At 41.4% G+C, this 16,110-nt stretch overlaps 1 protein-coding gene across 6 annotated transcripts in view; it reads left to right on the top strand.

Moving 5' to 3' along the window:
- Nucleotides 1–16,110, top strand: part of Ston1 (stonin 1) — a 56,112-nt gene that overhangs the window by 23,039 nt on the left and 16,963 nt on the right. For 3 of the 6 annotated variants that reach the window (XM_078029239.1, XM_021725823.3, XM_021725825.3), the window contains exon 2: nt 11,559–13,535. In XM_078029239.1, coding sequence (XP_077885365.1) covers nt 11,606–13,535 — 1,930 coding nt within the window. In that variant the 5' untranslated portion in view covers nt 11,559–11,605. Of the gene's footprint in view, nt 1–1,602; nt 1,700–2,069; nt 2,160–9,757; nt 9,831–11,558; nt 13,536–16,110 lie in introns of those variants that run through there. The other 3 variants (XM_078029238.1, XM_040270957.2, XM_021725824.3) reach the window with 3 other exon arrangements.

The following is a 16,110-nucleotide window of genomic DNA, read 5'->3' as shown; positions in this document are numbered from 1 at the left end:
ATTCATTTCTCATAGTTCTAGAGCTGGGTGTCTGAGATCAGGGTGCCAAAATGGTCGAGTTTGGCTGAGATTGCAGATGGCCGACTTCTCATCTTTGGCTTGGTATCTGTTCATACTGTTGTCAGAGATAAACAGCGGGACCTTAAAATGCTGAGAATAGATTTCATGGGTGATAACTATTGCATTAGGGGAAAGAGTCTAGCATGAACTGAACTTGATTTGTACAGAAATGACTGAGACTTCTGAAGGGAGATTGAGCCCTGTAGAGTCAGGAAGTGAAAAATTACACAACATGGGAAGGGCATTGGTTCGGGTGAAACCCATTTAAGTTTGCAAACTGGTGTTTATCAAAGTTGGCTTCTACCCTCCCATCAAGCCTGGAAAACGGGAACCCTACCTTCAGGTGTGGGCCGAAACAAACAGTAAACTCTTGAGGCAGCCTTGAATTTTGTCAAGCAGGCACTTTAAGGGAGGCCAGTGTCATCGGAGGGATGCAGCCTTGAACCATAAGAAGCCATGTTTGTTCTCGTTCAAGTCTTTATAGGTCAGAGTCGACAGGACTGTTTAAGAAGGAGGCTCAGATCCTGGCGAGAATCTGGTCAAAGAGAGAACCTCTGTCATTACTCTCAAAATGTAGGAAATTAACAGATTATAAAATAAGCTGAAAGAAATAACCCGGACCCAAATTCAATGCCAGAAAAATGAAGGCTAACTGCTGCAGGGGAGAGGCAGGGTGGGCAGCTGAGCTGGAATCAGAGCCGAGAGTATTCGAAGGCATGGGGAGATTATGCTGTGGCTTAATATTTTACAAATGGTATTTCCTATTGCATAGCTTACCTAAATACCACAGGTTTGGATGGAATATTATGGACTGTACAACATAAGTGTTAATAGTATAGCTCACGTGGACTGATTACTTCTCCATGACCTAAAATGAAGTGAGGCTTTTCATTTTCCTTGACGTCTTGTTTCCTTTCTGTTTCAAACATTTGCTTTTTCCTTTTAAAGGGAAAACTTCTATAGGAATGATATTTAAAACATTGTCATAGCATAGGAAACCTTGAAGAGAATTTTCCACAATGCATGTTTACACACTGGTCTGCCCTGACTTTGTTTCCACCATATGCATCCTCGGGGAGCTGTTTGGGTAACTGGATTGCACTCCTCCAACCACACAAAACAAGACTAGGGTTTCTCAAGTGCAGCTCCAGTCTAGTTGTATCGCTCTGGAGGAATCTGGCACTGTGGGGAATCTGAGAATTCCTTATTTGGGAAACAGCCAATGAAAACACACAGATACCGACATTAAGACAATTCTTTCTCTGGGTTATGCAGTACTGTTACAGAGCAAAAAGTCAGAGGCATAAAAGACTTCGGTCTTCTGCAAAAGCTAGGGTGTTCTTGGGAATCCAGATGTGTTCCTGAGGCTTGAGGAAAATTGAGCCCAACAGTGACAGTCGGGGCTGATACCAGGAGGAAACAGGCATTGGTGATGACCTCCTGAGCTCCAACAAATACTTCCTCAGCCTCAGTTCTCCCTTAGCATCTGGCGGGTTACAAGAAGCCAGATGCTAGGGACACACTGGAGGGTGTTCTCCACAGACATATTGAAAGGGACCGTCATCAGCCGCAAATGGCCCGGAATGCTGCTTTGCCAACCCAACGCATCTGATCTGATTTCTTCAATCTGCAGGAGAAGGTAGAGCATCCTATGTACCTTTTTGGATGATTTCTTTCTTTCTTTTTTTTTTTTTTGGATGATTTCTGAAGAAAAGCAAAGGACAACTTCAAAGAACAGCAAAATAGAGGGGGTTGGGGTGAAATGGGAAGAAGGACTTTTCAAGGAGTTGGACGGAGTTTGGAGAATTAGTATGCCAAGACACCTCCTACAGGAGAGGGGGCACCTACAGGTATTTGTTAGACAAGAGTTCTGAGAAATTGCTCATTATGAAAGATAGGATGGCAATTGACACAGTCAAGAAGGGACAGGGACTAGGTCAGGCTGAGTTGTGAAAGTCATTCTCAGAAATGATCTAAATCCATGCTGGGCTATTGTTGTTCTTGAGCAGCTTTGGAGGAAAATGTTCCAGAGTCTGCCTTTCTCACAGCCTGATGCAGATGCATGTGGTGGACTTGGTGGAGAATCAGGCTCTTCCCAGGTGAGAATAATGTCCCTCCAGTTTAGAGAGCTCCTGGCTACCTGAAGTGATGGCTCTCCCTGGTGTTAGCTCTTTAGTTAGGGTGGTGGAAAGTATTCGGAAATGGCAGGACAATAAATGCCAGCAAATCACCTAGGCCTCAGGAAGCATTTGACTTTAGGATCAGACAGAACTGGTCACAGCCCAGGTCCTGTCTCTTACTGGCTGGGTGACTTTAGGTGAGTAGCTTAACCTCTCTGAACCTTATTTTTCTCTTTAACAAATGATGATAATGTTATCAGCCCATGAGGTTGTATTAAATGAGAGCATCCATACACAGCCTTTAGCAGACCAGGTGCACACACTATTTGATACAATGTTTGTTAGTGTGGTTCATTGAACAGAATGCCTCCAATTTCTTCCTGACTCTAAAATTCAGTGATTCTTTAAACGGAAGAGGGCAATATAGAGATTTACTTTGCTGAAAAGTAAGAAAGATTGTTTTAAATTATTTAATAAAAATATATTGAATTTAAATTCGTGTCAGGCATTCACAGATGGAGTGGAAAATGTTCTAACAAATGAAACTTGAGCCCTCCTTAAAAAGCTTCACTCTTGACTCTAAATAATAGGAGATATTTTCCTGGGATCACTTGAAACAGTTTATTCCCAAATTATTTTTGTTGAGGCTGTTTTACCCCCCCCCCCCATATCAGTGCCTCTTATTTACAAAACCTGTTGCAATATTATTGATATTAAAGGGTCTGCTATTTGTAATTTCCTTTGAGAAATAATTCAGAGTCAGTTTGTGATAATCTCTATTATATTCCCACAGGATTTCTTAAGTGAAAGGAAGTGTAGGAACTTATGCAGGTGCAGGCTTTTTGCACATTTTTCAGGCTTAGTTCCCTCCTGTTGCTGACCTACCATGTAGGATGGTGAGAATAATTGATTTTTCTAGGACTTCCCTAAAACAGGGATTGTTAAAGTCTTGCACATTTTAAGGAATGTGCTAGACTTCTGAATGCCCCCTGTCATATGTGTCCATGTGTAAGGCTGAAACTACATCCTCATTATTCCCAGTATGGACAGGCTGTTGCATCTAATTTGTTCTTGGGTTCAACTTATGCTGCTTTGAAAACAGGCGGCTATAAATAATGTCTAATAATCTTAAAGAAAAGCAAGTACTCCACTTACAAATTTTTAAACCTTGGACATAGATTTCTAGAACTTTCTACCATGATACATTTCCCTTCTCTATGTGTGCCTCACTCCTCAGGGTCTTGGTGACTTTCCCTGTCTCTGAACTTTGTCTGGAATTGTCTTCTAGGAGTTTGTAGCATGATCCAGATTGACTGAAATTAGACCCTCTGGAGGGTCTGGGGTGTGCAGGGAGGGATGGAATTCACAGTTGAGGAAAGAATGAGAGTCCGACTGGAGGGTCTTTGCCTCTGGGGAAGGTGGCTGGGGGACTGGCAGCCCGGAGCTCTGATTTCCCAGCTCTGCACTCACTGGATTCTAGACTTTGGGGAAGATGCCTAAATGTTGTAGTCCGGTTTGGATTGTTATAAAGTTTAAATGAGATATTGTCCATGTCAGGGCTCTGTCAGTGCTCTGGGGGGCAGGGTGTATATTAGATCATATGCCACTTACAATGTAGGAAACAAAACAAAATAAAGTAAGGTTAAATAGATGCTGCTGCTTGAAGACTTCTGCCTTCAGTGTCTCCGTGCAGCTGGGGTACAGTAGTAGAAGATGCATCTCAACTGCCCTGGGCTTTCCCATCCCTTCCCAAGACCTAGCAGGCTTCTTATAGTCTGGGGCTTTGAGCAATATATGTCCTCCTTTTCCTGTGAAGTTCAGGAGGGAAGGAAAGCACTGGATGGAAATGGTCCTAGTTGTTGACTTTGAGCCAATTGACTGGTGGGGGCTCTGGGGCCAGAATAGAAAGATGAGGTCATATATAGGGAGGGGGGGTAACAGAGGTATGAGAGAAGAGGAAATGTGTGCAGAAGGTCTGATAAAGAAAGGCAGCAAGAGGGACAGAAAAGGGGAGAAAGAGGAGTATGGAGGAAACAAACCTGCTTGTTCAGAGCAGCATTATACTCCCCCTGCCTTCAGGGATAAAGGTTTGGGTTCCTGTTGGTCAGGATGCAGGATTCTGTTGGGATGAGTGACACTCATGGCACATTTGCTGAGAGTCTCCTCAAGAAGAATCCTGCACCAGAAGGGGGCTAGGGGTTGGGTGGGAGTGCACCTTACACAGATTTTTGGGTTCAAGGTAGGAGAATTTTTTGTTCTGCTTACAGAGAACTGGGATTGATTAGAAATGGGATTGATTTCTTTTCCTGGCTTATGGAAATCACTGTATTTGTCTCATAACAAGCAAACACGAAAGAAACGAACACCACCCTTCCAAACTTTGACGTTACCAGGGGAAAACTGATGAGGCAAAATGTTTATGGCACAGGATCTCAGTTTGAAGCTGAGTTATTTCTTCTCTTGGGCTTCTCTTTCTTTTTAATAAGCTCAACTAAAGTAAATATTTTCACAGTCTCTCATCCTATGTAGGGAGTTGTTTTGGCTGGAGTCCTCGTGAGGAGGGTGGGAAGAGGACAGGTCAAGAAACCCTGCTGCTGATTTCCTGCCTGGGGGCCCCCTGGCGGTATCCCACGGAGCTCTTTCTGCTCCCAGGGCAAGTGCTTTTGGGCAGCTTCAGCCTAAAGGGGACAGTGAAGTACCCTCCCCAGAGCTAGCAGCCGGCTGCTGCGCCACTGTGTGTTTTTGTGCCCTCCCTCAGGAATGTGTGGAGGCAGCAGATGACAACGCTGAGGGCTCTGTCCCCAGAGGAGCCCCAGGCCCCCTCTCTCTGCTCTGGCTTTTCTCCAAGCTGGGATGGTTGCACTGGTTGGACCCTCATTGCCCACAAGGAGAGAGAGGGCTGGACGGGGTATGGCCTTTCCTGTGGGCCCTGTCGCAGCGGGTTGTCAGTTTCACATCAGTGGATCTTGTGGAGTTTTATTCTGTTGCTTTGGGTGTTTGGTTAAAAGTCTTAGCACTGAGGCCCATGAACTCGGTGGTAACCGTTTCTGCTTTTCTAAACATTTTCAACGGAACGTCCACCACCATAGAATGGTTTTAGAGTTGGAAAGGACTCCAGAGATCACTCTGGGGCAATCACTGAATGTGAGTGCACACAGCTCGTGAGTGACCATGGTGCCCAATATTCGGGTGACCCTCTCTCCAGGTCAGCGCAGTGGTCTTTACAGCTCATTGACTCTGGTGCCACTGGAATAATTTCATATCAGATTGGACTGAAGGGACCCGTGTTCACATCTGGTTCTTTCCATACCTGAGAAATGACCACACAAAATTTACACACTAGCAAGGTGGGGTGGTACCGTGCCAGTAATCCCAGTGACTCAGGAGGCTGAGGCAGGAGGGTGGCAAGTTTGAGTCCAGCCTGGGCCACTTAGTGAGATCCTGTCTCAAAGTAAAAAAAAAATAAAAAGGGCTGGGGATGGTAGTTCCTTGGTAGAGGGCCTTTGGGCTCAATTCCTATTACCTGAAAAACAAAAACAAAAAACAAACTCACAAATATGTACAGCAGCATTATTCATATCAGCTAAAGAAACTGAACAAACCACATGTCCACCAACTGATGAATGGAGGAAACAAAATGTGGTACAGCCACACAATGGAATATTATCCAGCAATAAAAAGGAATGAAGTACTGATAGGTGCTATTCCACGATGAACCTTGGGAACATGCTAGGTGATAGAAGCTGGACATAGAAGGTCAGACGCTGTATATTTCTACATACCTAAAATGTCCAGAAAAGACAAGTTTATAGATAGGTGGTTGCCAGAGCCTGGGAAAAGGGGAGAATGGGGAGTGACTGCTAAATAGATACAGGGTTTTGGGGGAATAATAAAAATGTTGTGGAATCAGTGCTGATGGTTGCACATCTCTGTTAATCAACTAAATCTTTAAAAGATTAATCTACTAAATCTCTGTTAATCAACAAAATACTTTGTTGAAAAGGGTAGAGTTTATGTATGTGAATTATATCTCAATAAAGCTGTTATTTTAAAAAATCCTGATTCTATCTTCTATTTGCTGAGTGACTTTAGACAAGGTAACAAAACCACCTATGAAACAGAAATAATAACATACACTTCCCAGGGCCATTTTGATGAACAAGATCATGAATTTTAAAATGTTTCTAAACTGTAAACCTCAGTTACGAGCTGTCAATGCACTATTAGTTTATTATGAAAAATGTTTATCATAAAAGTTTATTATAAGTTAGACTTTTAGATTTTCCTCCTGTATTTTCCACAAGATAACAAGGTCTGGCTACATAGTAAACTTAGTGATTTAATTAGAAAATAGGACAGTTTTTTTTTTTCAATCGCGAAAACCCACAATGAGGTAGACCCTTTTAACAAAATTTTAAGTGTACAGCATAGTGTTGTTAATTATATTCACATTGTTGTGCAGAAGATCTCTGGAACTTTTTGATCTTGAGTGGCTGAAACTAAACCTATTGAACAGTTACCTCCTCGTTGGTCCCTCCCTGCTGCCTCTGGCAACCACCATTTACTTTCTGCCTATGAATCCGACCACTTTTGATACTTTGCATATGTGAGGTCTTGCAGTACTTGCCTCCTGTGACTGGCTTATTTCACTTAGCCTGAGTTGCTCAAGCTCTCTCTGTGTTGTAGCTTGTGTTAGAATTCCCTTAATTTAAGACTGACAAGTATCTTATTGCATGCATATACTGCTTTTTCTTTATTCTTTCACCCATCAGTCAGCATTTAGGTTGTTTCCACCTGCTGGTTATTGTGAAAATTGGGTGCAAGGAACATGGGAGTGCAAATCTCTTTTCAAGATCCTGTTTTCAGTTCTGTTGGATAAATACCAAGATGTGGATTGCTTGAAAATATGGTAGCCATATTTTTAATTTTTGTGAGGAACTTTTATACTGTTTTCCATAGTGGCTGTACCATTTTAACATTCCCACCAAAAATGTACAGAAGTTCCATTATTTGCACTATCTTGCCAACATTTGATTTATTTATTCATCTAACTAGTGCTGGTGATGGAACCTACGCCTTGTGCATGCAAGGCAGGTACTCTACCGCTGAGCTACATCCCCAGCCCTATTTGTTTATTTTTTATACTGATCCTTCTAGCAGGTATGACATGATACCTCGGGTTTTGATTTGATTTTCTCTGATGATTGGTGATGCTGAGCATCTTTTCATGTACGTGTTGGCTCTCTGTCTTTTGTAGAGAAATTTCTAAGTCCTTTTGTGCATTTTCTAATCAAATTATTTGTTTTTTGCTATTGAATTATTTGAGTTCCTTATGTATCTTTTAAAATATTGATTCCTTATCATATATATGGTTTGCAAATATTTTCTCCTATTCTGAATGTTTTCTTTTTAACCCCCTTGACTGTTTCCTTTGCTGTGCAGAAGCTGTTTGGTTTAATAAAGTCCCATTTGTCTATTTTTACTTTAGTTGCCTCTACTTTGGTGTCATATTCAATAATCATTACCAAGATGAAAATTATGAAAATTTTCCTCATATTTTATTCTAGGAGTTTGACATTTTTAGGTCTTACATTTAGGTCTTTTATTCATCCTGAGTTAATTTTTGTATATGGTGTAAGATGTAGTTCTAATTTCATTGTTTTTGTGGGGGGATATGCAGTTTTCTGAATACCTTTTGTTGAAGAAAGTCTCCCTTCCCCGTTGTGTATTCTTGGTGCCCTTATCAGGTATCATTGACCATGGATTTATTTCTATTCTGTACCATCTGTCCAATTAGTCTGCAAATGTGCCTTTAGACCAGTACCGTACCGTATTGCTTATCTTAGCTTTGGTATAAGTTTGAAGTCAATGAGTGTGAGGCCTTCAGATTTGTTCTTTTTATCTACATTGTTTTGACTATTTAGGATCCTTTGTGGTTCCATATGAATTTTATAATTTTTTTTCTATTTTTGATAAAAAATGCTATTGAGATTTTGATAAGCACTATATTGAATCTATAAGTTGCTTTAAGTAGTATGGCCATTTTAACAATTTCAAATCTTCTAATCCATGAATAACGGGCATCTTTTTACATATTTGTGTCTTGTTTAATTTTTTTTCAGTGATATTAAATAGTTTTGATGTTTTATATTCTTTTGTTTCCTTGGTTATGTTTATTACTAAGTATTTTCTTCCTCTTGATATAATTGCACATAAGATTGTTTTCTTAATTTCCCTTTTGGATAATTTGTTGTTAGTTGGTGAAAATCATTGGGATTTATGGTGTTATCTTTGGGATTTTTATACATGGAAATTATATTGAGGTAATTTTCTTTTATTACTAATTTGAATATTTTTGTCATGAAACTATTTGCTAAATTTTATGAAATGCTTTTTCTTTATATGTTGAGAAGATTGTGTTGATTTTATCCTTCATTCTGTTAACGTGGTGGATCATGTTGATTGATTATTGCACATTGAACCATCCTTGCATCTCAGGGATGAATCCCACATGGCTATGGTGTAGGATCATTTTAATGTGCAGTTGAATTTGGTTTCCAGAGATTTTATTGAGGATTTTTGCATTTATATTTGCTTGGGAATATTTGGCCTTTGCTTTCTTTTCTTGTAGTGTCTCGCTGGCTTTGTTATTAGGGTAACACTGGCATTATGAGTTTGGAAGTATTCCCTCCTCTTCAGTTCTTTGGAAGAGTTTAAAAGAGTTTGGCATCAATTCTTTGAGTGTTTTGTAAAAAGCAGCTGGGAAACCATCTGGTCCTGAATTTTTTTTTTTTGTTGGGAGATTTTTCATCACTAATTGAATTATCTTACTAGTTATTGGTCTGTTTCCTTATGATTCAGTATTGGTAGGTTGTATGTTTCTAGGAATTTATCCATTTCTCTTGTGATCTGATTTGTTAGTATATGATTATTCATAGTAGTCACTTATGATACCTTTTATTTCTGGGGTATTAGTTGTAATTAGTTGTAATTTTAAGGTTTGTATCCTTTATGAGTTTAGCTAAAAATTTGTCATTTTTGTTGATCTTTTCAAAAAAGCAACTCACAGTTTCATTGCTTTTTGTTCCTATTTTCAGTTTTCTTCTTATTATTATTTATTTATTTTGGGGAAAAAAGGAAAAAAACCCCAACATTTTATTGCTTTGCTAGCAAAGGAGAAACACAGGGTGACTCCTGTCTCAAGAATTATAGGCATGTGCCACCTTACCCAGCCAGCTCTGTTTTCTATTTCATCAATTTTTGCTGTATTCTATTATTTTTCTCTTTTGTTAATTTTAGACTTTAGTTTATTTTTTCTAGCTTCTTGAGGCATAAAGAGATGTTACTTCTTTTGACATTTCTCTTATTTTTAATGTAGACATTATGGCCATTAATTTCCCTTTTGTATTGCTCTTGCCTTAAGTTTGTTATGCTGTGTTTTCATTTTTATTTGTCTCTGGATATTTTCTAATTCTCTCTCTTGCTACCCCCTTTTTTGTTTGCAATGTGTGACTATATAATTTATCCATTATTTGGATTGTGTTTTCTTTAATTTCCACATATTTGTGTCTTTCCAGATATTATTTGATTCCTCCTTCTGTATCTGATTTCCAGTTTTATTCTATCGTGGTTGGCAAAGATACTTGTGTGGTAATTATGACTTGTTTTGTGACCTAACATGATCTGGTGAATGTTCTGTGTGCTTGAGTAGAATGTGTAATCGTTCTGCCACTGTTGGGAATGTTCTGCATATTGTCTGGTAGGTCCATTTAATCTATAGTGTTGTTCAAGTCCTCTGTTTTTTCTTGGTTAATTGATCTTCTGTCAGGATGATGTAATTATTATTTAAAGTGGGATATGAAATCTGGGAACACTAGTGCACACCTATAAACCCAGCTACTCAGGAGGCTAAAGCAGGAGGATCACAAATTCAAGACCAGCTTGGACATCTGCCTGAAAAGAAAAAGAAAAGGACTGGGGTATAGCTTAGTGGTAGAATGCCTTTGGGTTCAATCTCCAGTATTAAAAAAAAAAAAAGTAGTATATTGAAATCTCCTAATATTGTTTGGCTGTTGGTTTAGTCTGCTTTTTCACCACTGTGACCAAAAAGACCTGACAAGAACAATTTCAGGAAAAGTTTATTATGAGGCTCATGGTTTCAGAGGTCTCAGTCCATAGAAAGCTGAACATCATGGTGAAAGGGTGTGGTGGTGGAGGAAAGCAGCCCAGGACACCATACCAGAGAGAGAAGAGGAGGAGAGAAGAGAGAGAGAGAGAGCTATTTTCAACAAAGATAAAATATATACCTCAAAGGCACAGCCCAGGGAACCCCCTCCTCCAGCCACAGCCACAGCTATGCCCTACCTGCTTATAGTTACCACTCAGTTAATCCCTATCAGAGATTTAATGCATTAATTAGATTAAGACTTTCATAACAATCATTTCATCTCTGAAGTTTCTTTTGCATTGTCTCACACATAAGCTTTTGGGGGACACCTAATATTGAAACCGTAACAGCTATCTGTTTCTTTCTTCGCTTCTGTCAATGCTTGTTTCATATATTTTGTTGCTCTGATGTTGGGTTCATATATAATTGTTATTGCCTCCTTGTGAATTGGCCTTTTTACCATTATAAGTTCTTTTGGTCTTGTCTAACAGTGTTTGACTTATAGTTTATTTTATCTAATATAAATATGGCCCCCTGTGTTAGTCAGCTTTCCGTTACTGTTATACAATACTGGAGATAATAAACTTAAAAATCGGAAAGGTCTATTTTGGCTTACAATTTTGGAGGTTTGAGTCCATGCTTGGCCCACTGCTTTTGGGCTTGTGACGAGGCAGCATCTCATGGCAGAAGCACATGGAAGAGGAAGCCCAGTCATCTCAGCTGGGTGCAAAAAGAGAGAGAGAGAGAGGAAAAAAAATGGGGTTCCACGATTTCCTTCAAGAGCACACCCCCAGTGATCTAAGTTCTTCCCACTAGGCCCTAAAGGCTGTATCACCTCTCATTTGTACAAGGAGCTGAGGACCAAGCCTCCTAACACATTGGCCTTCAGGGGGACATTCTAGATCCAAGCTAGTCCCTTCCCTGTTCTACTTTGATCTCCAGGTGCATGGAGTATCCTTCTTCATCTGTTCACTTTTAGCCTCTATATATTCTTAAACCAAAGTGACTCTCGTGTAGACAGCCTACAGTTGGATCCTTTTTAAAAATAGAATATCCATTCAGCTATCAAAAGAATTCATCTCTAAACACTTGTTTGTACTCGGTAATTATGTGTACTTGTGTATCCAAGTGTTTTTCATAACTAAAGACCTCTAGTAACTTGTTTTTTCCTCTTTATTTTCTATGCCTATTTTCTCTTTCTCCTTGAACAGAGACAACATATCTGGTTCCTTGACAAGGCCACAGCCTCCTCCTGAAGATGTGCTCCACAAACCCAGGCAATTGGGTCACCTTTGATGATGACCCTGCTTTTCAGTCTTCTCCAAAGTCCAAGAATTTCCCTCTGGAGAATCAAAGTGTCTGTAGACCAAATGGACTTAAACTGAATCTGCCTGGTCTCAGAGAATTTCCCAGTGGGCCTTCCTCTGCCAGCAGCACCCCGCTGTCTTCTCCCATTGTTGATTTTTACTTTAGTCCTGGACCTCCAAGTAATTCTCCCCTTTCTACACCAACCAAAGACTTCCCAGGTTTTCCCGGCATCCCTAAATCAGGGGTTCATGTCCTTTATCCCATTCCAGAATCCTCTCCAAACTGTCCACTTGTGCCAGCAGGAACAGGTTCCTCCTTATTGTCTACTAAGTCAACCTGTGTCTCCCATGCTTTCGTACCCAAGGACCCGTCAGGTACACCTCCAGCTCCCAGAGTGGGTCTCTCAGATGAGACAAGTCCTCAGCAGGCTGAAGGTGGAGGGCTGCAAAGTGATGCTCCCCAGTTTCAGTATTTTCAGGAGGACTGCGCTTTTTCCAGTCCATTTTGGAAAGATGAAGGCAGTGCTTCTCAGTTCACCTTTGATCCCTCGGGAAGCAGAAAGACTTTCTCGTCAAGAGACAGGGAGATGCCTATGGATCAGAAAAGCCTCAATAAATGTTCCCTTGACTACATCTGTGAGAAGCTTGAACACTTCCAGTCAGCCGAGCACCAAGACCCTCTTGGAAATTTGTCTGCGCAGTGTCCCTATGCTGAAGACTCTGTTTCTTCCTTTGTCCCCCATTCACTTTTCAGAAGTCAGCCCAAAGCTGGGTGGTCCTTCATGCTGAGAATCCCTGAAAAGAAGAACATGATGTCTTCCCGGCAGTGGGGCCCAATTTTTCTGAAAGTCTTACCCGGAGGAATTTTGCAAATGTATTATGAGAAGGGCTTGGAGAAGCCCTTCAAAGAGTTCCAGCTTGACCCACACTGCAGACTTTCTGAACCCAAAGTTGAAAACTTTAGCGTGGCGGGAAAAATCCATACTGTGAAGATTGAACATGTGTCTTACACAGAAAAAAGGAAATACCATTCTAAGACAGAAGTCCTTCACGAACCAGACGTCGAGCAGATGTTGAAGTTGGGGTCCACAGAGTACCGGGACTTCCTGGACTTTCTGACCACCGTGGAGGAGGAGCTGCTGAAGCTACCCGTCGTTCCCAAACCAAAGAAGAACTATGAGGAGCAAGAAATTTCCCTGGAAATTGTGGACAACTTTTGGGGTAAAGTCACAAAAGAGGATGGGAAATTGGTTGAGAGTGCTGTCATAACTCAAATCTATTGCCTCTGCTTTGTGAATGGGAATGTGGAGTGCTTTTTAACCTTGAATGACCTTGGGCTGCAGAAGCAAGATGAATGCTGTTTTGAAAAAGATCCAGAAAAGAAGTGGATCGAGATTCTTGACTACCATTTTCATAAGTGTGTGAAAGGACAAGAATTTGAGCAGTCAAGGGTCGTTAAGTTTGTCCCTCTTGATGCCTGCCGGTTTGAGCTGATGCGTTTTAAGACTTTGTATGATGGGGACGAGCTTCCCTTTTCTGTGAAGTCTGTCGTGGTTGTCCAAGGCGCCTACGTGGAACTTCAGGCCTTTGTCAACATGGCCCCGTTGGCTCAGAGGCCATCCCACTCCAGTTCCTCGAGGGGCTGTGACAATATAATGATACACTTTCCTGTCCCGTCTCAGTGGATCAAGGCTCTCTGGACCATGAACCTCCAGAGGCAGAAGTCCCTGAAAGCCAAAATGAACCGCAGGGCCTGTCTGGGGAGTTTACATGAACCTGAATCTGAACCTGTCATTCAGGTCACTGTGGGGTCAGCCAAATATGAGAGTGCCTACCGGGCTGTGGTGTGGAAGATAGATCGGCTTCCTGATAAAAATTCAAGTAAATATTCAACACCTAAGTTGATTTCCATAGGAAATAACAGAAATGTTTTTTCCCTTCTCCTTGGGCTGCAAGCAGGCAGAGACAGATGGTAACTTGTCAGCTGAGGCCAGTTTACCTAGACCTGTGGGAAAGGGAACATTTAGCCCAACAGCTGGTTTATTTGTTTCCTTTTGGGCCTATTTCTACCACAAAAGTTTTAACTTTTTACATCTTTCTTAATATCTTAAGAGATAGGAGTTTGTTGTGGATGGTGCACTGAGGGAAACTATGCAGACATTCCCTTGGGCTTTTTGACATTAACCTGTCAACATCAAATATTAAAAATGTTTCTAACATAGCTTAGATTTCCTAATTAATCTTTAAAGACCTGCCATTCATGAGTATACTTGAACTTTTTTGAATTCTTAGCCAGTATGCTTCTTCCCTAGGTTTTGCTCCCTCCCTGCTCTTGGAAATAAGACTGGCTTACTTTTTTTTTTTTTTTTTTTAACCAAATTGAATTTCTTTGGCTGAATTTACCTATTTAACTGTCTCAAATGGTTGTTTTAGAATTAGACACAATCCAAGTATTAAAAATTCAGTTTATTTTTAAAAATCTGCAGAGCAAGTAATCTAGAAGGTCAGAACTTTGAAAAGCCAGTTCTAGCCCCACATTCATTTTAGGATAGTAAGTTAGTAGTGGGCTTGATATCATAAAACAACAAGGGAAATTTGGAAATTAGGGCTATTCCTTTCTTAAAAGTTATTTTTCTAGTTATGGAGGTGAATTTGGGCAGGTTTGGGAGATCAGAGTTGATGCACTCATTCATTCATTCACTCATTCATTCACTCATGTATTCAGTCAAACTGAGCACTTACTGTATACCAAGTGCAGTAGCAAGTGTGAGGGTGAAGCTGGGTAAGATCTGGTCCCTGTTTCTAAATAGCTCATGGCTGCTCTAGTCCTTTAGGGAAATTTAAGCTCATCTGAGACCTCTCCAGCCTGTGGACTCGAGAAGAAGAACTTTTATTGGGGTGACCCTCTGATAGTGTTTCTCACACCTGACCAAATGTTGGAATGACCTGAGACCTTTTAAATAATCTGGATGTTCAGGCCCTGCTCCATATCAATTTAGTCAGAACCCCTGGGGCAAGGGCTTAGATACCAGCATGTTTAGAGAGCTCCCAAGTGAACCTCATCGCAGGGCAGTATACACACTGCCCTACAGACTTTGTAATGATCTAAAGCAGGAAGAGCAAGCCCCAGCTACCGTGGATAGAGGGGCAGCATGGAGTGCTCCCCGGGTGGCTGTGGACCACCTTCTCCATGACTTCTCTGGTGACATCTGTCAACTGACTAGAGCTTGAGCTACAGACAAAGATCAGCAAGTGAGAGACACAGGCTTGGAGGACTGAGGAACCTAGGTCCCTGTCTAGAAGAGAAGTCCCCACACTGTAGCCTTCTCCTTCATTAAAGCTGTGTTCCACCCCTCTGTGTTCTTGTGACTCCCACATGAGCTGGGAGTCTGTTCCCCAGCGAGGTTAGCTGGGGCCCAGGCAGGGTGGGTAGTGCTGGGTTAGCATGGTCCCAATGGAAAGCCTCTGACTGCACCTTCTGGCCAACTCCAGTGTGATGAGGAAGGTCAGAATCTTCCATGATGTGTTCCACAGAGACCTTCTCCTGCCTTCTTTTATAACTAGTCTGTTGAGGCAAGTTGAAGGGTTCTCAGATTGTCTGCATGCCAGGGAAACAAGTAGAAGATCTTGGGAATCAGGTTTTCAGTGATCTTTTGTGAAAGCTACTTGTGCTACTTTGAGGTTGTGAGGGTTAAACAAAATCAGGATATATTGGCTTTTATCTTGTTAAAGGAAATAAAAAAAAAAAAAAAAAAAGGAAAGCTGGGAAGGCAGGCAGGCTGGAATGCCTACTGGAACCTCCTGGAACCAGAGGCCTCCCCTGAGGGCTGATAACTCAGCTCCTGGAGTTTTCTGTGGGTCCTAGAGATGGTTGTTGGAGCAAAAGATCAAACATGTTTTTTTCATAGATTTGTGGTAGTGATTATGCATCTGAGAGAGGAGTGCGGAGCTCAGCCTGCTGGTTTCACCAGCTGGGAGCAGAGAGACAGGGAGACCATCCTGCTGCTTCTCTGCACTGTCCTTCTCACTCATATAACTTGCTTGGAGCAGGTAGTCCTGGAGGAGCTGAAAGGACTAAGCTCTCAGTTTAACCTGGCCAGGGCTGCCACTTATTTTGCAAACTGAACCCATACTTTTTTTTTTTTTTTTTAAATTTTGGAAGTGGAACCAGCACATAAAGTTTCTTGTGAAAATAATCCTGTTATAACACTGGATGTTCTCAGCATGAATGGTGTAGATAATGGATGGAATCAACAAGAATTTGAGAGGAAGACTCATTCCTTCATTGCAGACCCACTAAATTTCCTCCAGGTACAGGCTCTGTGCTGGATGCTGGGGAGATGCACAAACATGATCCCTGCTCTCCAGAGACGTGTGAGTGTAGCAAGTGAGACAGACCCAGGAGCAACCCCCCAGGTGCACTGGGGAGAAGTATACTATTCCAGCATGCACACAC

Source organism: Ictidomys tridecemlineatus, chromosome 12, assembly GCF_052094955.1.
Source record: "Ictidomys tridecemlineatus isolate mIctTri1 chromosome 12, mIctTri1.hap1, whole genome shotgun sequence".
In the NCBI taxonomy this organism is placed as follows: Eukaryota; Metazoa; Chordata; class Mammalia; order Rodentia; family Sciuridae; genus Ictidomys; species Ictidomys tridecemlineatus.
Note: the sequence above shows the minus strand (reverse complement) of the source record. Positions and strands in the feature narration are given on the sequence as shown.